At 40.6% G+C, this 25,903-nt stretch overlaps 1 protein-coding gene and 1 long non-coding RNA gene across 3 annotated transcripts in view; one reads left to right on the top strand and one right to left on the bottom strand.

Annotated features, from left to right (window-relative positions):
- Nucleotides 1-5,697: 5,697 nt before the first annotated feature.
- The window catches only part of PITPNC1 (phosphatidylinositol transfer protein cytoplasmic 1), a 223,282-nt gene continuing 203,076 nt past the window's right edge, over nucleotides 5,698-25,903 (top strand). Inside the window, exon 1 of the mRNA XM_061615570.1 lies at nucleotides 5,698-6,479. Within this exon, the coding sequence (XP_061471554.1) occupies nucleotides 6,420-6,479 (60 nt within the window). The 5' untranslated portion in view covers nucleotides 5,698-6,419. The remainder of the gene's footprint in view (nucleotides 6,480-25,903) is intronic.
- Nucleotides 7,415-25,818, bottom strand: LOC133379737 (uncharacterized). 2 transcript variants are annotated; one of them, XR_009761250.1, is made up of 4 exons: nucleotides 25,750-25,818; nucleotides 18,873-18,993; nucleotides 14,860-14,954; nucleotides 7,415-8,749 (listed from the first exon to the last, which is right to left on the bottom strand). It is a non-coding gene; the product is annotated as an uncharacterized LOC133379737 (long non-coding RNA). The 2 variants fall into 2 exon arrangements; XR_009761251.1 differs by lacking the exon at nucleotides 7,415-8,749 and adding an exon at nucleotides 11,353-11,430.

Here is a 25,903-nt window from a genome sequence, read left to right as displayed (position 1 = left end):
TGTTGCTAGAGGCCTAGGTGACCTCAGTGGCTAGGAGTGCCTTTTACCAGCTTCAGCTGGTGAGACAGCTGCGGCCGTTTCTGGACCGGGATAGCCTGACCAGTGTTGTCCACACACTGGTAACCTCCAGGCTGGATTACTGTAATGCGCTCTATGTGGGGCTGCCCTTGAGGTTGGTCGGGAAGCTGCAGCTGGTGCAAAATGCGGCGGCGAGACTACTCACTGGAGCAGGGTATCGCCAACATGTCACCCCGCTACTGAAATAATTGCACACGCTGCCCATTTGCTGCCGGGCCAAGTTCAAGGTTCTAGGTTTGGTGTACAAAGCCTTATACAGCTTAGGACCAGGATACCTGAAATACCTTCTTATCCCTTACATACCCAGTCAATCACTGGTGAGGGCCTCCTGCACATACCATCTTATCAGGGGGTTTGTTCTGCACAATATAGGAAATGAACCTTTAGTGTGGCGGCACCTACCCTGTGGAATTCCCTCCCTTTGCATATTAGGCAGGCGCCATCTCTGCTATCTTTTCTATGCCTTTTGAAGACTTTTCTTTTTCAACAAGACTTTTGAGAGCTATCCCAGTCTGTGTCTGTGTCAGAATTGCTTAATATGTTTTTTAATAATGTTTTTAACCCTTTTAAAAAGTTTTTTTAAATGTGTTTAGTGTTGTTTTGTCTTAATGTATTTTAAGATTTGTTTTTATGATGTTTTAAAGTGTTTTTAGTGCCTTATTTGCCGCCCTGGGCTCCTGCTGGGAGGAAGGGCGGGATACAAATTAAATAAATAATAAATAAATAAAATGTTTCTGTTGAGGTTTATTCGAGATCATGGTTACATTTTGGGAAATGCACATGGAACTGACATGAAGCAACTTCAAAATAAAAGTTGTTTTGCATGGTGTTAATGGATGAGCTTTAAATGTTAACATTCAAATATAATTAAAATGTATCTGCCATTATCTGTGGCATGTTGCTTGCTTCAAAAATGGGAAAGGATTTTGTCTCCTAAAAGAAGATAATAATGGTAATGAGTTTTCATGTAGACATTTCTAACTGATATGAAAAGCTATGATAGCTGCTTTACCAAGTTGGAGGCCATTAATGAAATACTGTCCAAAAGGGAAATGGGTGAGGTTGCTATATCCTGTTCTTGTATGGTCTGTGCTGTTCTTTTAGTTATATGCAGGACTTGTCCGTTTCTTTGGAAGCATTTGTACACTTCTTTTGAAGCATTTATGCTTAATATTGAGAAAGTGTTACATTCTACAGTTCCATTAATTTTTATCAATTTAATCAGAAAAAGGTAGTTCAGAATCCTGACTCAAAGACTGAAGAAGGATAAAAGAAAAATGACCTTTTATCAGATGCTTTTGCTTCTATCAGAAGTTATTTCAGCATAGCAGTAGGATTTGTTTATTTAGAAAACTTATTTAGAAAACCTTTACTCTGCTTTTCTCAAATAATGGGTTGGCTAGAAGCCATTTTCTGCTCCTGCAAGGGCTGTTTTCCCGCCCAACATTCTACCATGAGATATAAAAGTGAAAACAAATCCAGAGATGTTGTAGAATCTGTCTGTTGTAGCACTGCTTCAGTTCGTAAGCAAACCTTTGCAGACCAGTGCTAGTGGCTATTTCATTTCAGCTGAGGCTTTTCAGATCAGATTTGCACCTAACGCAAATAAGACATTATATTAATGGCATCTATGTACATGGCAATTTATGAAGGACGTGTTTGACTTCCAGTCTAAAAATAGATACATTGGGTGAAATCCAACTTCACGTCAGCCACTCACAACACTCCCTCTGCATTTCTCTGGAGAATCCCCCAACTAGTGGGGGGGGGGAGTGGGGGGCTGCATAATTAAGGATAGGAAGTCCTGTTTCTGTGATCAGAAGTCCATTGCGCAACCAGTCCACCACAAATTGGATGTCACCCATAGGAAAGCGGATGAGAAATGGGAGCTGACATGAGCCAGCGAAGGAATATGTGAACATTTCAATTATTTATTTATTTATTTATTAAATTTATATACCGCCCGACTAGCAATAGCTCTCTGGGCGGTGAACATAAAACAATTACACATAACATACTTTGGCTTAGGTACAGTACAGTCTTATTTATTTATTATTTGATTTATATCCTGCCCTTCCTCCCAGCAGGAACTCAGGGCAGCAAACAAAGGCACTAAAAATACTTTAAAACATAAAAACAGACTATTCTTGTTATGTGCCTTCAATTTTACTACGAATCAGCGACCTCCAAGAGCATCTGTCATGAACCACCCTGTTCAGATCTTGTAAGTTCAGGTCTGGCTCCCTTATGGAATCAATCCATCTCTTGTTTGGCCTTCCTCTTTTTCTACTTCCTTCTGTTTTTCCAAGCATTATTATCTTTTCTAATGAATCATGTCTTCTCATTATGTGTCCAAAGAATGATAACCTCAGTTTCCTCATTTTAGCTTCTAGTGATAGTTCTGGTTTAATTTGTTCTAACACCCAATTATTGGTCTTTTTCGCAGTCCATGGTAGCCGCAACGCTCTCCTCCAACACCACATTTCAAATGACTTGATTTTTCTCTTACCCGCTTTTTTCACTGTCCAACTTTCACATCCGTACATAGAGATCAGAAATACCATGCTCTGCATGATCCTGACTCTAGTGTTCAGTGATACATCTTTGAATTTGAGGACTTCTTCTAGTTCTCTCACAGCTGCCCTCCCCAGTCCTAGCCTTCTTCTGATTTCTTGACTATTGTCTCCATTTTGATTAATGACTGTGCCAAGGTATTGATCATCCTTGACAAGTTCAATGTCTTCATTGTCAGCTTTAAAGCTACATAAATCTTCTGTTGTTATCACTTCAGTCTTTTTGACGTTCAGCGGTAGTCCTGGTTTTGTGCTTTCTTTTAACTTTCATCAGCATTCATTTCAAATCAGTACTGGTTTCTGCTAATATTTCTCCCTGCAATTTTCACACCTCCTTCATCTTGGTCCAATCCTGCTTTCCGTATGATATGTTCTGCGTATAGATTAAATAAACAGGGTGATAAAATACACCCGTCTCACACCCTTTCCTATTGGGAACCAATCAGTTTCTCCATATTCTGTCCTTACAGTAGCCTCTTGTCCAGAGTATAGGTTGCGCATCAGGACAATAAAATGCGGTGGCACCCCCATTTCTTTTAAAGCATTCCATAGTTTTTCATGATCTACACAGTCAAAGGCTTTGCTATAATCTATAAAGCACAGGGTGATTTTCTTCTGAAATTCCTTGGTCTGTTCCATTATCCAACGTTAGTTTGTAATATGATCTCTGGTGCCTCTTCCCTTTCTAAATCCAGCTTGGACATCTGGCATTTCTCACTCCATATATGGTAAGAGCCTTTGTTGTAGAATCTTGAGCATTACTTTACTTGCATGGGATATTATGGCAATCGTTCAATAATTACTGCATTCCCTGGGATCCCCTTTCTTTGGAATTGGGATATATATTGAACGCTTCCAGTCTGTGGGCCATTTTTTAGTTTTCCATATTTCTTGACAGATTTTTGTCAAAATTTGGACAGATTCAGTCTCAGTAGCTTGTAGCAACTCTATTGGTATGCCATCTATTCCTGGTGATTTGTTTCTTCCAAGTATTTTAAGAGCAACTTTCACCTCACATTCTAAAATTTCTGGTTCTTTATACAGTTCCTCTGTAAATGAATCTGACATCCTTGCATCTCTTTTATACAGTTCTTCTGTGTAGTGCTTCCATCTTCCTTTTATTTCATCTCAGTCAGTCAGTGTGTTCCCCTGTTGATTCAACATCCCTTCTCTTGGTTTAAAATTCCCTTTCATTTCTCTAATCTTTTGGAACAGGGCTCTTGTTCTACCCTTTTTGTTGTCCTATTTCTTTACAGTAACTATTGTAATCATTCTCTTTGTCCCTACGTACTAGTCGCTGTATTGTTGCATTTAGGGTTCTAACCGTGTTTCTATCTCCTTTTGCTTTTGCTTTCCTTCTCTCTTTAACCATTTGAAGAGTTTCTCCAGTCATCCATTGAGGTCTTTCTTTCTTTTTAACTAGACGTATTGTCTTTTTGCATTCTTCCCTGATAACGTCTCTGACTTCATTCCATAGTTCTTCTGGTTCTCTATCAACTAAGTTTAAAGCCTCAAACCTGTTTCTTATGTGATCTTTATATTCTTCTGGGATGTTATTTAAATTGTATTTGTTTTGTTGTTCTTCTTTAGCTTTACTCTGATTTTCGATACGACCAGTTCATGATCTGTACCTACATTAAAACAAAACATATTTAAAAACATTTTTTAAAACTTTCAAGACATCTTTTAAAAAAAGGTTAAAAACATACTGTTTTTAAAAAAAGGTTTAAAAAACATATTAAAAAGCAATTCCAACACAGATGCAGACTGGGATAAGGTTTCAACTTAAAAGGCTTGTTGAAAGAGGAAGGTCTTCAATAAGCACCAAAAAGATAACAGAGATGGTGCCTGTCTAATATTTAAGGGGAGGGAACTCCAAAGTGTTGGTGCCACAAGATCCGCTACCTATGTTGTGTGGAACGGACCTCCTGATCTGCAGGAGGCCCTCACTTGCCGAGCGCAGTGATCAACTGAGTATATAAGACAGTCTTTCAAGTATCCTGGTCCCAAGCTGCATAGGGCTTTGTACACCAAAACTAGAACCTTGAACTTGGCCTGGTAACAAATGGGATCAGTCTTGGGACAAGGAGGTTTCAAAGGCTTCCAAGAAAATACTAATTTTGAAGAGGGGCTTGCAGGAAGTAAAGTTGTTGCACTGAGGCATTGTGGGAGGCAGCTCCAAGCAATTGGAGGCATTAAGGAAAAGAGGGTGGCATTTTTTCAAAGAGCAGAAGACCTTTCATGAGATTGATGGAGCTGAATGAGTGAATCACACAGGAAGGGAGCTCTTCAGGTTCTTTTGCCGATTATCCTTTTAAATAGTTTCTTCTTTCCATGACTCATTTGGTTTTCTTGGAGTGCCTCCAGAGGTTTTACAGGAATCACAAAGGCCGTGAGAAATGCTTTGCTACTATTAAAATGCTCTAGTACAGTTGTAGCAGATGTGTGAAATGCATTGTGCCCCAAGGCTCCCCAAATGGCCAGTGTGTAGAAATAGCAGACAGCAGAACACCAGTCTTCTGAACGGCCAGTAGAAGAGTGAGCAGAGCTGGGACCAGAATAATTATAATAATAATAATTCTTGGTTGATCCAATAGAAATAAAAAACGCCATGCATAAAAGTTCTTACAGGAGTTGTTGCATCCATTGAGGAGTTTCTTGTTTCTCATGTTTAGGTTTATGTCTAAACACATCAGGTAAAGGAAGTTTCCCCAGATCTCTGGGGACACATTTTTAGTGTAGGAGCTATCACTGTTCGGAATTGTCTGTAAATTTGCCATATATCGGTTTCATTCAATTGCTTCCCCTTGCATTGGAACAAAAAGAAAAAAGAGGGGAGCAATTATATCTTTGGGTTTTTATGGTGGCTGCCCAGAATTCACTTGCAATTTGCTTTCCATTTGCTTGCTGGCACTTTAGCAGAGACATGCTGTTTTGTTTAAAACGCTCACATTCTTTGCTATGCCATTTCCCTATTGGCCGGATGGGGCCATCCTTCCTGCTGTGGCTGCTGATGTCAGACACACTCTCACACCCTTTCTAAGGCTGCTGCTGCAGAGACTTCTCAGCACGACCAGATACGACCCGACCAGTACGTACACAGTGCTCTGGTGGGGAAAACCCAGCCCCCAAGAACGATCAAAGGTGGGAGGAAAAACCGAGACATATCCTGTCGCTTCCTCCCGGTGCAGTAATGCTGAATGCATAACGGTAGCTCTCGTAGAGTAAGGCGGAGAGAGCCTTGTTTACAAGTCTGCGAAGGAGACGTTATAAACCCTTTGTCTTGGAAATAAGCATCGCGTCTTTGCTGCTGCTGATCCAGTGTTCTGCCACTGCTGGTGACATTAACATTTGTGGACTATTTCATTTATTTTTTACCTTTTTCCCCTTGAAATGTCTTGATGTAACTGCAAAGAAATAGTAAATTTTAATGCATTTCCAGTGGATGCTTCTCCGTTCACTATGATAGCATTTTATGTCTGAGACTCCTTTGTGTATGTGTGTGTGAAAAATCACATGATCTCAGTTTGAAGGAGAAAAACTGGAAGACAGAAGAAATCCTGGTGTGGTTTCCCCCCCTTTTTTTTGCTAGGTCAGCTTTCTAGATGGTGGCAGTGGCAATTTCTACCAACATTGTGAAACACACATACTACGGTGTGCTGTAGATTTTGATGGTTTTTCATTTTTAAATTTTTTTTAAAAAAATTATTTTGCTGCAGTTGGGGTGCACTGTGATTACGTTTCTTCTAAATTGCTGATTTGCATTTAATGTGTAGGAATATGCTCATGAAGGAGTATCGGATCTGTATGCCGTTGACAGTTGAAGAGGTAAGTGCAGTGGCTGATCATGCTTAGTGCTTTGTTTTAACAGTTTTTCTTAGATGTATGTCTAGAGTGGGGTGTGTGTTAATGACAGCTTTATTTTATTGACTTCTTTTTCCTATTTAAAATGGATTTTATCCTACTAGAGATCAGAGAATCGTATTTCTGTTGCAATAGAAGGAAAGTGTATGCAAGCGAAAAGTAAATATACCAGTTTACTGTGTCATCAAAGTTTGGATTGGCTGCTAAGGTTTGCTAAGAACACGCATGCAAACATAAAGATGTATACACACTTTGAACAGGACTGATTTGGAGTGAAATTAAGGTAGCAAGAATTAATCCAATAAAACTTCAAAAGGAAGAAAAAATTGGTAAAGATGACCCTGTTCTCAAAACATACTCTTTCCGTGCTTCAGATTTAGATGTGTGATAATTGTTCAAAGTTTCCCATATGTAAGTAGCATTTGTAAGTGTGATTATGTTCTTCTAGTGAGATTTTTTAATGTAGCCATTCCATTATTGACATTTTTTAACTAAAGCACTGTGAATTTAAATAAGTGTACTGCACAGAGTATCTAAGTAAAACCACATATATTGAGAGCGAGTGGCAGACAAACAGGTAAAATGATATGACATGAAGTATATTGATCATGGTATTTTTATACTCGGAAGGCAACAGGTGTCTTTGTATCAGCTACAGCTTTAATAAATGTTCTTATTTATTGGAAAAAAAAGTTGGGATTGCTCAGGTAGCGAACCTCAGATTTCCCCTTTGTTTTTTAGGAAATGCAGAGGTTGACTGTACCTTTAATTGTTTTCAGAGTCATACTAAAAAGTTATGAATGTTGTTTTAATGGCAAACTAGTCATTATGAAAGTTTGTTTATCATTTTTTGGTAATGCATAAATGCATTTCTTTTTAAAATAAAAAACACCATACACTGTAGTCCACAAGGGGGAGCTTAAGACATATTTTTATGTAGAACTTTGTTTTGTTTCTTGATGCAGAAATATATAGAATAGTAATAAGAATACCGCTGCTAGGTTGTTTGCTGCAGGTATCTTTTTTCTGTAAAAAGATTAAATATATCACTGCACTCTGTACATTTTTGGAAGCCTGTGGGACTTTGTAGCATGTAACATTTGTGCTGTTGCAACAGAAGCAGTACAATATAGTATTGACAGTACCACATTTTACCACATTTCTGCCTTATTTGTCTAAAATGATTAAATAGAAATGCAGACTTGCGTTTGCCAGTGCAATCTGCTTTGCATCTGTATATACCTATTGGCTACCCAGAATTCAGTGCGTGGGAACCATCAAGTTCATACTGTGTGTGATGGAGGTTGTGTAGTTGGTTGATGTGTTAATTTTTCTTTCAGCAGTTCTTTATCTTCTTCTACCCAGCAAAACCAGCACTTTGGTGTTTAAAAGAGTCTTGCAAATAATTCTAAAGAAGTTACCAGTCCACAAAAAATTAACCCATGCATATTAGATTTGGGGACATTTACAGCTTGAAAGGGACCCCTCTCCCCCCCTTGCTTTCCATGTTCAAAAGTTTTTCTGCCTGGTTGCTTAGAGCAATACTTGCATATCATAGAAAACCAGCCAAATGACTGTTTACGAATGTAGGTTAAAATGTACTTTGTAGTTAAGTGTGAGTAAAAATTTAAACCTTGGCTGTTATGCATAGATCTGAAAAACCATTGATGCTTTCTCAAGGGCAGCTTGAAGTATTCCTGTAGTGCCTTAAAAGTGTGTCAAATGCAAAACCATTTTGAACAAAGAAATCAGTGGTTGTGCATTGGTACAGTATGCTGCTAGATAATACTGTGAATAAGACTGCAATCCTAAACATACTTACTTGGGAGTAAGTCCTGTTGAACTTAATGGGGCTTACTTCTAAGTATACATGTAGGTACATATTTGGTTATACAGTATCTATGCTGAACTCACTGTCCCAAACAATTACAATGATTTGATAATAGCTGGCTATCTTCAACAAGGTATGGACAGTTTTTTTCAATGTTTGAGTAAACACTTCCTGGCAATTCAGAATTCTTTTTTTAAAAAAAGGGGGGAGGAGGCTCAGATTCTGCTTGTCCTGTGGATGTTTAGAAATAGATTGGCAGTCTTTGGTCTGCTGAGTATTTGTTGCACTCCAAAGCTTTCCTGATAGGTTGTCTTCCGATGTTAAATCAATGGTGTGTTCTTATTCACATAGCTGTTTTTTTCTTGCCCATTACCAGCAGAAAGAGAGATGTGATATATTTCCCCTGGAAGTTGAGAGAATAATAAAATAAGCATACAATAATATTATTTCTGCAATGTTAGTGTGCAGTGACGCAGTCTCAGTGAGCTTCATTTTAAGGTTGCTATCCTGCCCGTACGTGAAAGTTGCCCTATTAAACTCAGTAGGATTTACTTCCATGCATACAATTTAGCTGTGCATTACCTTTAGAGATGCCTCCTAGATCCTGAATATTTAATGTAGCTAGTATATTAACAGTGAAATTATACATGCTTTCAAATCTGAACTGGATGGCTACCAGGATGAGGAAAACGTTAATTTAATAACAGTTCATATTAATTTAAATTATATTTCTTGAAAGTTTGTTATATTGTTTCTGTCCTGCCCAGAGCACGAGACGGAGGCAAGGCTTTATTATTGTGATGGTTACATCCAAAGCAATGCGCTTCATGCACCTGTCTGCTCTGACTCACTGCTTGCCCTAACTAGCCTAACTAAGCAGTCTCTGCAACGTGTGGGGAGAGTTGACTCAGCATTGAAGTCGGGGTGGACACCTGCTTAAGTATGGAAGGTCTTCGCCTGTAACCACCAGCTCCTCTGCACTTCAACCCTCTGAGAGTCTCTCTTCTCGCACCTTCTCGTGCGGGGTGAGGGGGGGCGAGCCTCAGCCAACCCATCTGACAGTGGGCTTCGCTAGGTGTCGGTGCGACCTCAGGGAGCGGGAAGCTGGTTGGCAGGGAAGCATTTGAAGTGCCAGGCGGAGATTCCAACATGGGTGGGGTTGGCACGCGCGATGGGTTGCTTCCCAATGGTTCAGGCGGGGAAGTTGCCGACAGGGCGGAATCTGCCTCTACAGGAGGGATGGGCGAGGGAGCCTGTGGGCTGACAGAGCCCCCCCACCTACAACGTCCCCAGGGACCTCGTCCTCATCTGACTCCTCTCCCTGGTCTAATTCCCCTTGCGTCTGGGGTGCAACAGTTTCTTTAAAATAACCTAGTTTAAAACAATATCTAGGTGTAATACAAATAAAACCCTTTCAGGTGTATATCGAAGCAGCAAATTGCTCCTCTAAGAAAATGCACATTCTGTAGAAATAAAAGATATGTTCGCTGCATGTCAAGCTATTTCGGATTGTGCCCCTGGTATTATGGAGGCTAATTAGTTTTAGAAGTTTGATAGAGCAACCAATAAATATGCATTTTTATTCAGTAAACATAAAATAGGAAACTGGAAAAATTATTTAAATTTTGCTGACCTGATGAGTGTTTTTATTGACACCTCCAAAATTTGTTCCTCTTTTAAGATTCTAGCCTAAGTAATCTTGACAGTGTTCTACAGTCTTTTTAAATGTTGTCATTTTGTGCAGAAAACAATGGTAAATGTTCAAGTACATTGTATGGTTAATATGTTAATAACTAACGGTTGCTTTCCTTGGATTCATTGCTGTCCTGTTGCTTTCCTCCAGTTTTAAAATTTTTTTAGGAACATAGGACCTTTAAACATTTATCACCAAAAGGGACTTTTTCCTTGAACAGTTAATATATATGTGACTTGAGTGAGTGGGGTAAAATGTCAGAATCTCAGCTTTAGTAGTATTGTGGTAAAGTTTTCTGTTAACAGTATAATTTTGTCCCAATGCATAAAGTTGAACATTGATAAATCATAACTGTTATACTAATACGGATTTAAGTCTTCCGAGTGCCTATTCCCATATAGCCAAAATTGCATCATCTGTACTTAAGAGAAAGATATCTGTAGGATTAGGATAACCCTATGGTTTGCAGAAGTATAAAAGCAACCCAATGAAAGCTGAGTGTGCTCCGGGAGTACAAATTGCTGACTAACAGTTTGGGGGTAGAAAACTGGGTGGGGAGAAGAATGGAATGGATTGGAATATCATAAACAGGAGCAGACCATGCTGCAACATTTAGTTGTAGGTCCCATTTGTTAGTTTCATATACATCAGCAAAAAGCTTCACTAGTCTGCTCCCAGAACCATTTTGCACATAATGTTAAGCCAAACCATGGCTTAGCACAAATGAACAAACATGCTGTCTTCTGGCAAAGTGGTTGCAGCCACTTTGCTCCTACCTGGGTTGTTTTGCTGCTGTGCTGAACTAAGCCACGGTTTAGCTTAGTCTTGGAGTGTCATCCAAACCTGGGCTCATCACAATCTGTAATCAATATTTGTCCTATGGTTTGTCCTCTCTGGAAGCCCACAAGTTTGTTAATTTGCATTAAGTCATGAGAATGAAGACAGAAGGTCTTCCAAGAGATGTTTTCTTGGGCAATCATGGCACCTTAGCTGATAGACCTCTCATTGTAGTCCTCTCATAGCTATTGCAGCTGGACTTTCACAGGATTGCCCAATTAATACTGAAGATATGCTGATTTGTAAGCCTAAAGCCAATTTCTTATTCAAAAAAATACAACCCTAAATGGGTGTTATACCTATCTAAGTATAAAAAAGAACCATTAATGTTTGCTTATAATACAAACATTCCCTATGGCATAATTTAGTATTGATTTTATGGCACTTGCTGAAACGTCTGAATATATATTTGTCCTAAGGAGTTGATTGTTCCTAGTTCTCACACAAATGTATGAAATGTAGGAAAAGACTACTTAACATATTTCTGTTATCTTGAAGTAAGTAGAATACTTTCTTTTCTTTTTTTTAAGTCCACAGTTTCTGTTCAACAGTACCTTCAAGACAGTTAATAGTATCAATAAAAACAGATCAGTATTTGTAAAACAATACAATTAAACATCCATCATTAAGACATGTAGTTGAGCATGCAGGAAGAGATAAGCAATATCATAACAGGGAGCAAAATACTGAGTTGTTCAAGCTGAGAGCCCAGTAAAATAGTTTTTAATCAGCTAAAAGAATATCATAAGTGAAGGAACTGTCTGGGCTTTTCAGGGCAAGGAGTTCCAAATCCTGGGCACAGTATCTCTATACCATTCCCTGCTCAGAAATAATATTAAATACACCATAGTTTTTCAGGAAGAGCAATGACATCACTGCCAAGATGGCCACTTAGAGCTTGTGGTCCTCAAACCCACTCATAGAATCTACTGGTGAGCTACTATCAGCAGCTATCTGAAACAAGATTCTTAAATTTCCCTTCATTGAGCTTGCTCCAGTGAGGTAGTGGTGAAAATCAGAAAAGGACCAGAATCAGATTAAAAATAAAATAAATTGAAAGGAATAATTTACATCAAAGCACAGAAATGATGAAAACTTGCAAGCTCAGCAATAACTGAAATATGAGAATAAAAAGAATATATGAATAAAAATAAGTGAGCAATTTATAAATGGAAAACAATATTAGATTGGCAAATAAAAACAGCCAAATAGCTACCAATAAAGTATATATATTACTAAGCCCTAAACTGCATCCTCCTAAAACTCCCACCAGTCCAAACTAGTTAAAAGCTGACTAAATTCCCAGCCTTACAGCAGTTTAATGTAAAGATTTAGAGTAGGTGGGAGGAACCTTTGGTCCATCATCTATTGCTGAACTGCAACTCCCTGTCATCTCTGGCCATTGGCCATGCTTGCTAGAGCTGATGGGAGTTGTTGCTGAGCAGCATCTGGAGAGTCAAAGGTTTCCCTCATCTGATTTAGGTAGCGTTGGTGGAAATTATAGCTACTAATCCAAACAGGGATCCAAAGAACTAGCTTCTGTGGACTCAGGGAAAGTTCAGAAAATGAATCCAGGATAAAATCCGATATAGAGGATCCAGAATAGTCCAAATGGGATATAAATTTAGGTAAAAATAGAGGCAAAATTAGAATAGCAAAGTCTGAGTCTCACAAAAGAATAAACAAAGTAAAAAATTGAAATGCAAAGAATTTTAGAGAAAACAAAACCCTACAAAAACTGCATCCATTCAAAACTGTTCATGAGACAAACACCCAAACCTGAACAGGCTGGCTCAGAGTAAATAACCAAGAGCAGCCTCAAACACTGAAGGAGGAAAATGCTCAAAGCACAAAATCTCTTCTCTGAAAGAGAAGACAAACAGGCAGACTGGGCTCAAAGGCCTCAGAAAAAGCAAAAATACATTAACAAAACATGGATCTAAGCAAAAATAAAATTAAAGAAAAGAAAAGATGAGCCCTTACATTGAGGTGCAGTGTATTTTTGATCCTCCAAATTTTCCTGATTCTGATTCCCTTTTTTCTCTCATCCCACCTTTTCTCATTAAAAAAAAAATCAGTTCTGTATTGGTAAATGATGTCATGGGCTCCTGCAAAGTCAGGTGTTTTATTTTATATTTACTTAATTGTTTTGGGGAAATTATATATTCCTGAGCCTTATTAGGGTACAAGGAGTTTCATGAGAGTCACTTGGAACTGCTAATGAATCTTGTATCTTTTAACAGGGCTGATTCACACGGGAGCTAAACGTCTTATTAAAGATGAAGCTTTCCTCCATTGCAATAGATTTTCAATGTTCACTCATCTTCCAATCTGCTGTTTTCCAGTCACATTTAGTATCGCTGTTTCCTTGTGGCCCCACCCCCAAATTTACATGATTGCTCCCTCCAGAGTATTGCTAATGGAGAAAAGTGGAGGGAGTTTGCTGAAGCCGGGATAGCGTGGGGGTGCAATTTACACGAAAAACTTTATTCTGTCAGTTTCATTTCCTCCTGACATATTTATAGCAACCCCCCTTTTTTATTAAGTACTTATGAAATGCAATTTTTAGTGGAAGAATGTGTGTGTGTGTGTGTCTGTATGTGTATGCGCACGCCTTCTGTCATAGTGGAAATTGGGCATATGGAATTCAGAATGGAGAGGGGGGTGCAATCCTCATGGCTGTTTGGGCTTAAAGGCTGAGGCCAGGAGAGCACCTCTGTGTGAAATTGACATTATGCTGACTAGACACACACACACACCCGCTATTCCTAGTAAAACCCTTTCTTCCTTTTTCTTTTTTTAAATTAGGTAGTCGGAGATAGGTTTTGTGTGTGTGCGAGAGAGAGAAACAATTCTGCAATGAAAAGTAGGCACTGCCGCTGCCCCCACTGTGCAGGAAAGTTGTGGGGATAGTTCAGCTTTGCTTTTGCAAAGCCCGAGGGAATTTGGGTGGAAAGAGTTCGAAAGAACAGGAGTGAAGGCAGTTTACTGGGCAAGAGGCAAACGAATGGAGGACTGCAGCAGTTTGGGAGCAGCCAATCAGAAGTTGCTTCTTGAGCGACAGGAAGTGAAATGGAATTCATGGAGAGTTTAGTGGGTGGAGAAAGGGGAGTATCTTAAGTAACAATCCATCCTCCAGCAAAAAGCTTCAGAGGAAAGAGCCTACATGGGAGGAGCACAGCAAAGCAGAGATGGTTTTTCCTTCACTTATCGCATTTTCAGTGGGTTGCTTTGATTTGGATTTAAAGGGAAAAGCAGTAACACACCTTCCCTTTGTCTGCAATGTCATGTAAACTGTGCAAATTAAACAGGAGTGCAGGTGGCACCCATCCCACATTAAATCTCTGTGTGAACCACTTACAGTAATCACTGGAGCCTGTCTCCTCTCTGTCTGACTCTTTGTGGTGCTGCTTTTCCTCTTCCTGCCTACTTAAACCATTAGCCAGAGTCTGCTTGACCAAGGTTTGCTTTCATTCCACTCAATAGCATCTGGGCTGGTCACTTTCACCATGCATGTGATTCACCCCTACCCAACCCCATGGCCTGAGTAATACTATTTACCACCCAGATGCCAACATTTGGCACTGGAGGATCCAGGATTTGGCTGCTAAGCTTAATTTGCTTAAAGATTTCATAAAACTGTGCAGTACCATGTTATGCCACACATTATAGCTGCTCCTGCTCCCATCAGGTAACTCTGATTCGGAGGGAAAACACATGAGATGGTAAACCTGAGGAAATTCCATAACCAGTAAGAGTTCTTCAGGAAGACCTTAAATTAGTCTTAACAACCCAGTGGAATCCTAACAGACCAGGTTGGTGAAGCTGAGGAGATTGTCAAGCTAGTGCCTACTACCACTGAGGACACAACCATCAAATACAGGGGGAGTGTGAGCTTTGGTACAGACTTGGTGACCATGAGATCTGCTTCCCCAGGAATAAGCAATGTTCTAGGAGACCCACAGAGAATGAAGGATTCAGACCTTGAAGGATTTCTACAGGGATGGCTGGTATCTTTCCCAAAATTGTCAGATGAGACTCTGCAGAGAGGAGGTGTGCATAGATCCTTGTCTTCTACCTTCAAAGGTAACAAACCACAGGATATTATTGCCACATGTCATTTTTCCAAGGCTAAAGACACACAGCACTTTGGACTGCAGATGAGAGTGAAAATCAAGAGGTTAAAATCTCTTTAGAATGCTTTGAGGTTGTTCAAAACCACAATCATAGAAACTCAGAAAGTATACTGCAGATCAGGAAAGGCACCTCCAGAGTCAAGGGGATGTCATTCCTTCAGAGAATGGATGCCTCATCCAAATGACAACAAAAAGGAACACAAACTTTGTCGCCCTGGGCTCCTACTGGGAGGAAGAGTGGGATATAAATCCAATATAAATAAAGGGGGGGACAGAGGTTGCAGAGAAGCTAAATGAATTATTTGCATCTGTATTCTCAGTAGAATATGTAGGGTAGATCCCTGTGCCTGAACTAAGTTTCTCAGGAAGGACTCTGTGGAATTGAGGCACATAGCTGAAGAGATTAAGTTCTAAGGCTTTTTGAGAAATTAAAAACTGACAAATCATTGGGTCCAGATGGCATCCACCCAAGAGTTCTTATATAACTCAAATGTGAAATTGCTTGCATTTCTTGATTATTGTTATTCTCCCCTGAGGTTCTTGTTACATTATTCTATTCTTGTATCCTTTAGTTCTGTATAATAAAAAATGTAATAAAAATGTGAAAATTGCTGATCTTCTGACAAAAATATGTAACTTGGAAAGTAGCCAGTGTAACGCCAGTTTTTAAAATGGGATCCATAGGGGATCTGCATAATTCCAGGCCGATTAGATGTCTTTTCTGGGAAAATTGCAGGGAAGCATGATTAAATATAGAATTACCATGTAGAAGAACAGGTCTTGCTGAAGCAGAACTAGGATGGCTTCTGCAGAGGTAAGTCCTGTTTAACTAACCTTTTAGAGTTCTTTGAGAGTGTCAAAAAGCATATAGAACAGTTGCAAATCTTTTTAGACAAGTGGGCCATTTTGATTTTTGAGAGAATGCTGTTGGCACCAGTGACAAGATCGCTTCCATGGGGTGTGGCATAACACAAAATTACAGATAGTACTGTCATGGTGAAGCTTTGTCCTTAATTGGTGTCCCATATTAGAAAAGAATCTATTGAATTTCCACCTCCCATGCAGCTGCTAAAGGCACAAGAATCCTGTTTTTCCTCAAGGCCAACCCTAAACCAAAGCCTAAGCTGCCAGCCTGTACCCACTTACCTGGGAGTAAACCCCAGTAAATGCAAAGATACATACTTCTGAGAAGTCGTGTATACCATTATACTGTAAGTTTAACTATATAGTAATGAGTGTGTGGTCTTTAGCTTCCTGCACAGCAAACCTTTTGCAAAGTTTTTACATTTTGCATTTGCTATTTTGGGGAGGCGGTCCGAAACATCCACCCACACTTACTGTGTAGTAGTATACACCGAATTATACTTCTAGGGACTACCTGATCTCAGAGGAACCCACCACAGAATGAATGCGTCCCGGTTGCTAAGGAAAAAGGAAGGGCAAACTACGGAGATTCCAAGAACTAGAAAAATAAAACAGAAGTAGGAAAGTGCATTAAAGGAAAGGGGAAAACAGCAGCTCTTTAGGATCCTAGGGATTCCTGTTGCCTGGTATCAGTCACCACTCTGACTTCACTCACTGACCAAGAATACTGGAAGCAGGTGTCGGGGGCCCTGCTGGAGAGGTGTGGACTGACAAGTGGAGGAAGAGGAGGAGGACTTAGAGCAGGATGGTTGAGCCAGTGAGGGGCTGAGCAGGGAGTTAGACTCAGAAGGCACCCCAGCTCTGGACTTTGACAGTTCAACCCCAGCAGCTCCAGATACCCCTGTGGAGAGTCAGCCTGGCCAGCTGCTTGTTTTCCAGCCTGATACTTCCCCTCTCCCTGTGCCTGCAGCACCCTCAGACAGCCCTCCTCCCTCTGAGTGGGAAGACGAGACAGTGACAGGGGCTCTGCCTTCGCCTCGCACCAGGAGGCGAATGTGGCAGGAAATTCAACAGAAAAAGTTGAGGTGGAGACTTTGTCTGCACGCACGGTCCCAACAGTGACAGTCAGCACACGCAAGCAAGGTGCCTGCCCAGCCTTACTTATGCCAAGTGAGGGGAGGGGAGTAGTTGCTGAGTCAACCTCTTAGTGCAGCGAAGGTGTGCCTAGTTAGACCTAGAGAGATGCTGAGTTCTGAGTAAGCTGTAGGTAAATTCATGAAGCACACTGAATTGAAACTTTCTCTTACTACGATAAAAGAAAAAACCATAGCTGTGTCTGAGTTCTTCAAGTTCAGGCAGCAGCAAGAGCAGCCAGGCTGGCTCATCTCACAGAAATTGCTTAGAAGGGCACCTGCACATTTATCCTATATAACTTACTTTCTAGGAAGGCCAGTGACTTATTTTTGTTTTTAAAGAAAGCACAGTCTGGGCCCCTGTCCAGGGTCGCCAGTGAATGCCTTCGTGGGTGCCAGTCTGGTGACCCCCAATAGAGAGGATGATCCAGTCAATATTGTGTACTTAGACTTTCAAAGAACTTTTGATAAAGTCCCTCACCAAAGACACCTGAGTAGGCTTAACAGTCATGGGATAAGACAGGGGTGTGGAACCTTTTTGGCTCAATGGGCCTGATCAGAATTGGCCTTGCGGGCCCAGTTTGACAAGTGTGTGTGGCCGATTGCCTGTAAATCATGTGATGTCATTATGCCATCATGTGATTGACAGGTGCCTGCCAAAATTCCTTGCGGGAGTTCCCAAGCATCCCCAGCTGCTATCCAAGAAAGAAGCTCCTCTTGTGCTTTGCACAGCAGCAGGAGCTTGAGAACGCTGGCTTCCTACTCTGCTTGAGCGCCATTGCCGGTGGCGGTGGCAGCAGGGGGATGTGAAGGAGAGAAAGAAAGCTTTCTCTCCCTTGTTCCTACCCCCACCCCAGGAGGGAAAGAAGGAAGCCAATGCTTGAGGCAGTTATGGGAAGCACCGGATTTACCACCCCCGCCCCCGGTGCTTCCAAGTCTCCCCCTCCTCTTTTGTCCCCAATGTCAGGAAATTAATGGAGGAAGGGAGGAGATTTGGAAGAGACTTTAAGACAGTCCCCACACTCCGGTTTGAACAAATGGGAGCGCCAGAGCTGTTTTAAAAGTCTTTGCAAAAGCCTCTTTAAAGTAACACTGCTGCTTTGGCTGTGCAAGTCTTGTTCCCTGCTGGGAATGGGATTGCACAGCCATTGCAGGTTTAAACCCTGTCCTCCTATCCAGATGACATCACTAATGATGTCAGCTGGTGGGTGGGTGGGCATGGGTTGAGGAAAATGGCCTCGCGGGTCCAGATGGACTGCTTGGGTGGCAATGAGTGGCCTGAAGGCCAGAGGTACCCCATCCCTGGGATAAGAGGACAAGTCCTTTTGTGGATCAGGAACTGGTTTAAGAACAGGAAGCAGAGAGTAAGTATAAACGGATCTCCAAAACAGTCTCTCCAAATTGCATGAATGGGCATTAAAATGGCAAATGAAATGATTATTTATTGGTTGTATATATCCTGCCCTTCCTCCCAAAGAAGCCCAGGGTGGCAAACATAACAAAAGAAATTCACAGCAATAAAATAAAAGCATTCTAAAATAGTTTTAAAACATTCTAAATCACAGTTATGACTTAAAAACATTCTTCTGTCCAGTGATCTCCAGGTTGCAGGAACAAATGCCTGGGTAAACAATATAACAAACATTCAATATAAGCACACACACAAAATCCTAATTTTACATATACACTAATGAAGTCTGAAGCAGTGATGACTGCCCAGTAATGAGACTTTGAAGTCATAGCAGATAGCGCAATGAAGATGTCAATCCAGGGTACTGCAGCTGTGCAAAAGGTAAATTCTATGTTTGGGATCATTTTGAAGAATTGAAAACGAAACTGCCGATATAACGCCATTATACAAACCTGTGGTGCAATTATACTTGAAATATTGTCTTCAGTACCTCACAAAGGATATTGTAGAGCTGGAAAATGCAGAAATGGGCGACCGAAATGATTAGGGGCTGCAGCAAGTGATTCTTCCAACCTTCAGGACAGAAGAAAGAAAGTACTTCACACAGCACATGGTTAAAACTAAGGAATTTGCTCCTACATGATTGAGTGATAGACACCTTGGATGGCCTGAAAAGGGGTTTTCACACCTCACTGTTCATGATGCTTGCCTTTTCCATTCTTATAATGGACTAGGTACCAACCTTTTTTTCATCTGAGCATTCTGTAGCCATTTTTGAGAAGGACTGCAAGTGATCAGTACTAATCCATGGATTTTTTGAGAAGCTAAACCAGGGTGGTTTATAACAGATGCTATTGGAGGTCGCTGATTCATGGGGTCGCCATAAGTTGTAATCGACTTGAAGGCATATAACAACAACAACAAATACACAAAAACTGAAGCCTCGGCTCTTTCTTCAATGTTGCTTCTAAAACCTTTTCAGTAATTGGTCTCAAAGAGGCTCTTTGATACAAAGTTTCAGCTGGTGAGTCCTAGCAGAGTACCATCTCAGTTTCCTGATAAGGAGAGCCCTGCTGCATCAGGCCAAAGTCCCATCTGGTTCAGCATTCTGTTCTTACAGTGGCCAGCCAGATGCCTACTGGAAGCCCATAAGGAGGACGTGAACTCAAGAACACTCTCCCGTCCAATAGTTTCCAGCAACTGGTATTCGAAAACTTAGTGTCTCAAATATAGGAGCTAGTACACAGCCATCATGGCTAGTACTGTCCTGCCCAGAGAAAGAATCATGAAACGGAGGCGAGACTGGAATCAATTCTTGTTTTATTAAAGTAGCATCAAAGGCAAGGCGTCTCATAGAGGTCACTAACTAGCTCACTGTAATCCCTAACTAACTACTCAGGCTTACTCTGCAGCATGTAAGGGAAGTTGACTTGGCACCCACAACAGGGGGTGCGGGCTTATATAGGAAAGGTTTTCGCTTGCAACCTCTGACTCCTGCGCGGTGCCTCCTTCTGACCAAGCCTCTTTTCTCGGCGTCATGCACGGGGTGACACACGTCTGTTCATCAGACAGTCTAGACTCCTCAGGTGCTGGCTCCATTGAAGGGGGAGGAGATGTTTCTGGCAGGGAGGCGTTTGAAGGGCCAGCCAAGGACTCCTGGGGGGGGGAGAGTTGCTGCGCATGTGAGGTCTTGCTCCAACGGCTCTCCTGGGACGCTCGGCAAAGGAAGGGTCTCCATGTGAGCGGGCGACATTCCTGTGAGAATCGGAGAGTGGTGGGGCATGTCTCCTCCCCCCAGATCTTCAGGAGCATCCTCCCCATCTGACATCTCTCCCATCTGCGGAGCTGGGGGTGTGCACTCCCCCCCCCAGAGTCACTCTGCACTGGGAAGGGATCCTGGGGCTTCCCCAGCCCTGGATCCAGGGTCCCCTGGTTCTCGACAAGTACCCACTGATAGTCTTATCCTCCATGATTTGTCTAATCTTATTTTAAAGCCATCACTACAATTTGTAGGAGCAAATTCCCACAAGATGTAGCATCTTATTGACTTATTTTTGGTCTTGTATATTAGTAGTACAAGGTGTTGATAGTTCTCGTCTTTTACCATTACTTAATCAAATAATGTATAGGTCACATTAGCTGTGATGCCTGAGAACCTAGGAACAGAAACCAACAAGTTACTCATGGTTCTCATCTTGCTGAGGTATCTAAAATGAAAAAGTAAAGTAAACTTTATTTTCTTTGAGACATTAATAAACTAGAAAACCACAAACCTGCAATATCTTTTAGAATTTATAGAAAATTGATTAAATTCAGAAACAGAACGTTGGAAACCTTTGCACGCATTTTGTCCTCTGAATCCATTCCCTCTATTGTGTGCTATTTTGGATTATCCACATGTATTTTGTGGTTAATTTTTTAACATCATTACATATTATACAAACGTGCACATGCACACACACGCCTAAAGTGCAATTTACTCCTTAAAATCAAGATCAGCCACATAAAAACACACTTTACCACACCATATGCACAGAATTGTAATTTTATATTTTAAAATTTCAAGAGATAATTATGGTTTCTTGTTAAGAAAAACCTCAAACACACCAAAACAATTGCATTTCAAAAACTGCCTCAGATAACTGTAAATATTTAATACCCTCAAAATACATAAATACTTGAAATAGAAATATGAAACGTGGGGGGGGGGGACAGGGAAGGCAAGAAGTTCCTTAAAAGGCTCCAGCTTCTCCTTTCCTACTTGATATCACTTGCCCCAGATTACTAATACAGGTGACCAGTCTATTAAGTGGCTAATGTGAGGAAGTCTTAGCACTTGATGCAACCCCAACCTTTGCCATGTACTAGAATCCATGGCAAGAAAAAATGCATTCATGCATTCATGACCAAGGCACAAAACCTTGTAATTCTTTTAGCCACTTCTCACTTTGTCCCGTTCCCCCCCCCCATTCAGTCCTTTGCTAACTCTTGCCGCTTCAATTATTCACCTCTTCTTGACAACTCACTCCCTGTGGCCATCACTCTTTGGAACTCCAGCTCTCTGAGGCATCTGATGCACTCTATGCAGGGCTGCGATTGAAGACGATTTGGAAACTTCATCTGGTCTGAAATGCAGCAGCCAGATTCCTGACTAGGGTTCCACTTAGATCTCATATAATTCCTGTTTTAAAACATCTGTATTGGTTGCCAGTTTGTTTCCAAACCCAATTTAAAATGATCACATTAATGTTTAAACAACTTAGGCACCAAATATCTGAAATACCATTTCCTTCCCAACAGACCCTGATAGGTGTTAAGATGAGCAGAGGGGGGTCCTCTTCATAGTTTCACCATCCTCAGAAGCTCAGGATGGTGGCAGCCTGGGAGAGGGCATTCTGTGGCAGCCCCTTAATTGTGAAACTTGCTTCTCACAAAGGTGAATCTGGCAATTTCACTATACAGTTTTTGGCAAATGCTGAAGACACGCCTCTTTACCCTGGCCTTTGACACCTCAGATGTATATTTTAGGACTCATCCTATTATTGTGATTGTTACTTGTTCTAAATAGTTTTTAAGGATGTATTTTTAATTGTTGTGACCTACCCTTGGATCTCAGGGTGAAGGGCAGGTAATAACATCATCATCATCACAGTCTCCTACTTCCCAAAATGACACATCCTTTACTTTCTCGATGCACCCTCTGTCTGAAATGTTTACAGAATGCTTCCATGTGACTTGCTCCTTTCCTTTCAGCCCCTCTTCAAAATCAGTTTTCCCAAGAAGCTCTTGGAGCAAACTCCTTCTCCCAATACCCTATTGTAGCTAAACAAATACACTGTAATTAAATAACCACATATACTCTCCCTGTTTTACCCCTTCTATTTTCCTGTGTCTGTTTTCCAATTGTATGCCTCTTAGTGTAGGTACATGACAAACCTGGTGGGGTTTTTTTAAACCACCATGTACACAGATGGTGCTATAGAAATAGATGATAAGGGGGACATCCAATGAACTTAATTTGCTCAACTGGACTTTCCTTTCCTCTGCTTCCCCCATGCACACACACACACACCCAATTTTGACCACAACTGGCTGGGGCTGATGGAAGTTGTAGTCCAAAACATCTGGAGGAGCTTGCATCTGTTTTGTTCCTTTATGATCCTAACCCAAGGTTTGGTTTAGCATGTCACCTGAATGCAGACTTGTGGTTAAGCTTTCTCCTTAACTATGAGCTGTAGCCAAGAACAAACCTTAGCTACAGCTCAAGGTTAAGAAGGAGAGAACTTAACCACGAGCCTTTGTTTGGACAACATGGTAAGCCAAACCTTGGCTTAGCTGTTGTGCTGCACTAAACTAAAAGAACCAGGGATAGGCAAAGTGGCTGTGATCTCCTCTATGGAAGCCCACATATTCACTTCATTCTATGATTTGGCCTAGTGTTACATGATGATAAGGGTTTCGTATATAACATTCTGTTTCTGCCCTTCCTGAAGTGATTTCTGAATTTGCAAAATCTAGAACTCTGAGTATGCTAATTACAATAAATGAGTGTACTAATTACAGTAAATCAGGTCATCTCTTTTTGTTTTTGATTTTTAAGCATTTATTATCTTATTTGTGTGTGTGCCTGTGTATATATAGGCACATGCGCGCACGCACACATATGTATATAAAATTATAATGTTTAAAAATACACACAAGCCAAATCGTGACTTTTCAATTTCAATGTTTTATGCACTTATAGAATAGAGGTTTAAATAGACATTTAGGAGTTACTGAACTGAAATCAATAAATTGAAAGTCACAAGTTTTAGGGAAGTAATCACTGCTAATCTCCCAAGAGACATTCAACAGAGTCTGAAATACTGCTTTCTTGGTCAACTACTCCTTGGAAGAATTTAGGTCTTTTCTCTTTTTTAGAAGCACATTTAAAGCACATGGCTTCCCCAAAAGAATCCTGGGAACTCTTATTTATCCCTCACAGAGCTACAATTTCCAGTATCCTTAAAAAACTACAGCTACCAGGTTTCTTTAAATACATGGTATGTAAAAAAAAAAGGAAATGTACTGCCTTCAAGTCGATTCCAACTTATGGCGACCCTATGAATAGGGTTTTCATGAGGCTGAGAGGCAGTGACTGGCCCAAGGTCACCCAGTGAGTTTCATGGCTGTGTGGGGATTCAAACCACGGTCTCCCAGGTCGTAGTCCAACAACTTAACCACTACACCACACTGGCTCTCATACCCAGCCTAATTATTGGTAATAATAATAATAATAATAATGATAATAGTTATTCCACTATATCAAGGGTTTTAGGCATGTGGGCACATTTGGATTTTTGAGTGTGCTGTGTGCGCCACCACTTCTGGTCACGTGTTCCCTCCCTCCTTCATATCTCACAAACACACTCCTGAGAGACAGAAAAAGAGAACGTGTGTATATACCAGGGGCCTGGGTATAAGTTGCATAATAGGTAGAATTAATCTGAGCCTTAAAAAAACACATAGAGCTGAAAGAGTAAATGGAAAAGAACGATACTCTTTTAACCTCCAGCTGTCGAAGGGAGAAAAAAGTAGTCATCCTCAGTGCCTCATGACCAAGGGGGCAATGAGCAGGAGAGGGGAGCTCAGAAGATATGTGGTCACCAGGGTAACACTCAAAAGCACTCTTCGGCCTCTGGATGCCATGTTAGTGACTCCTGTCCTATATGGTTCCCAAGTAACTTCAGGTTTGGTCAGAGAAGGTTTTTCCTTGTCTGCTCATATTGGAATAATTCACATAGTCTTTTTGCTAATGGTTTTATTCACGTTTCAGGTGTTGCTCATGATCATTTCTTCTACACAGTTGTGTGAATACCAGTGTATGCTTAATGTCTTTATTTGGGCTTGTAGAAAACGTCTGAAAAATATTTTGCAAAGCCTGCTAATTAAGGGCAGTTAAGCTTTCTCTAATGAAGCATTATTGCATTTCTGCTTAATTTCTTTGCTGGCATGAGTGCTGCTAATGATGACAAATTTATCAAAAATATTCGGTCACATGCCATCAGATGCATTGTTTTGCATTTTAAACAGACTGACACAAAGTTCAGGAGTCAGGCTGTGTTTCACCTTGATGATTAGGTACTCAGGGAAGAAATAACTAGCGTCTGGGTTCTCACTTATAACATATCTAGGCTTTAATTCAGACTTCTCTGGAAAAACTAATCAAATTGTTTTAAAGTATAGCAATTGGCTAATATAAATGAAGTCACTCGTTTAATCTGTGCACCTCATAGAACATTGGAATTTGCCTTATAGTGAGTTGGCCTATTTGATTCAGAATTGCCTGCACTGGCTAGCACTGACTCTTCAAGATTTCAGATGTCAATCTCTCCAGATCTACCTGGGGATGCCAGGGACTGAACCTGAAACCTGCATGCAAAGCAGATGGTCTACCATTGAGCTATAGCCTTTCCCTTCATGGCATTTAAAGTTAAATAAAAAATAGTGTAAATCTTTATTTCATGTTAAGTTTCCAAACCTGCAGAAGTGATAAAGATGGGAGCCCAAGATAAAAATAATTATCCTGCAATCTTTTTGCTTCTACTTCGTGTGTATTTCCCTACCTCCAAGAATGCAAAAAGACTTGCTTGAACAAAGAGATCTGATCTCTCTTGAGTACTCATATCTGCTTTCATCACAAGGCCTTCACAAGTACGTGACCTTAAACTGACCTTGAAGTTTACAAGCTGGTAAGTAACTATACAACAGCTCAAGAATGCAAGGCTACCAGGGCTGCTTTCAAGAAGAAAGGAAAAAAATGGGGAATCCTAAGCATGAGATTCAAAGGCAGGTTTAAAATAACATGTAGTTTAACCGCTTGATAAAACATCCCATTACCTACTGCTGTTACTTAGACACAATATGTGAAAACAATCATACAGCTGTAATATATTAAGATGTATTTTTATACTGAGGGTATAGGAGACATAACAGTATACTTTTCTTTGCAGTCAAAACATTTATACGTACTGTAGAATTATCAACACTATGAACCCATTCTCAGTGGGGTAGCTATGTCAGTTGGTATTGCAGGAAAAACAACAGTCTTGTGGTATATCAAAGACTTAACAAATTCATTTTGCCAGTGTATATTATAGCAGGCATCTTCTTAAAAAAAACAAAAAAAGCATTTTTTCAAAAATGGTTTTAATCATACGCAAATATATGCCAATTTAATCAATTAAAGCTAATTGATCAATATATATTGTAATTTGATATGATACAGTACACATATAAATGAGAACTTCTAGGAAATGACAGCAGGCTTCTCGCCTGTTGTAGACTTACCAGTTCCAAGTTGTCACACAGCAGTGAAGAAACAGGCACTTGTTTTGCAGCGCTGTTTGCAGCCTCCCCCACCCCCTGTTTAAAGAAGAGGAAGCTGCTTCAAACAGTGCATGCTTGGTTCACTCTCTCTTCAGCCAATTCATGGGGGGAATCT

The sequence above is a fragment of the Rhineura floridana genome, chromosome 3 (genome assembly GCF_030035675.1).
Source record: "Rhineura floridana isolate rRhiFlo1 chromosome 3, rRhiFlo1.hap2, whole genome shotgun sequence".
Lineage (NCBI taxonomy): Eukaryota > Metazoa > Chordata > Lepidosauria > Squamata > Rhineuridae > Rhineura > Rhineura floridana.
The sequence above is the reverse complement of the archived record's forward strand: the minus strand, read 5'-3'. Positions and strand labels throughout refer to the sequence as shown.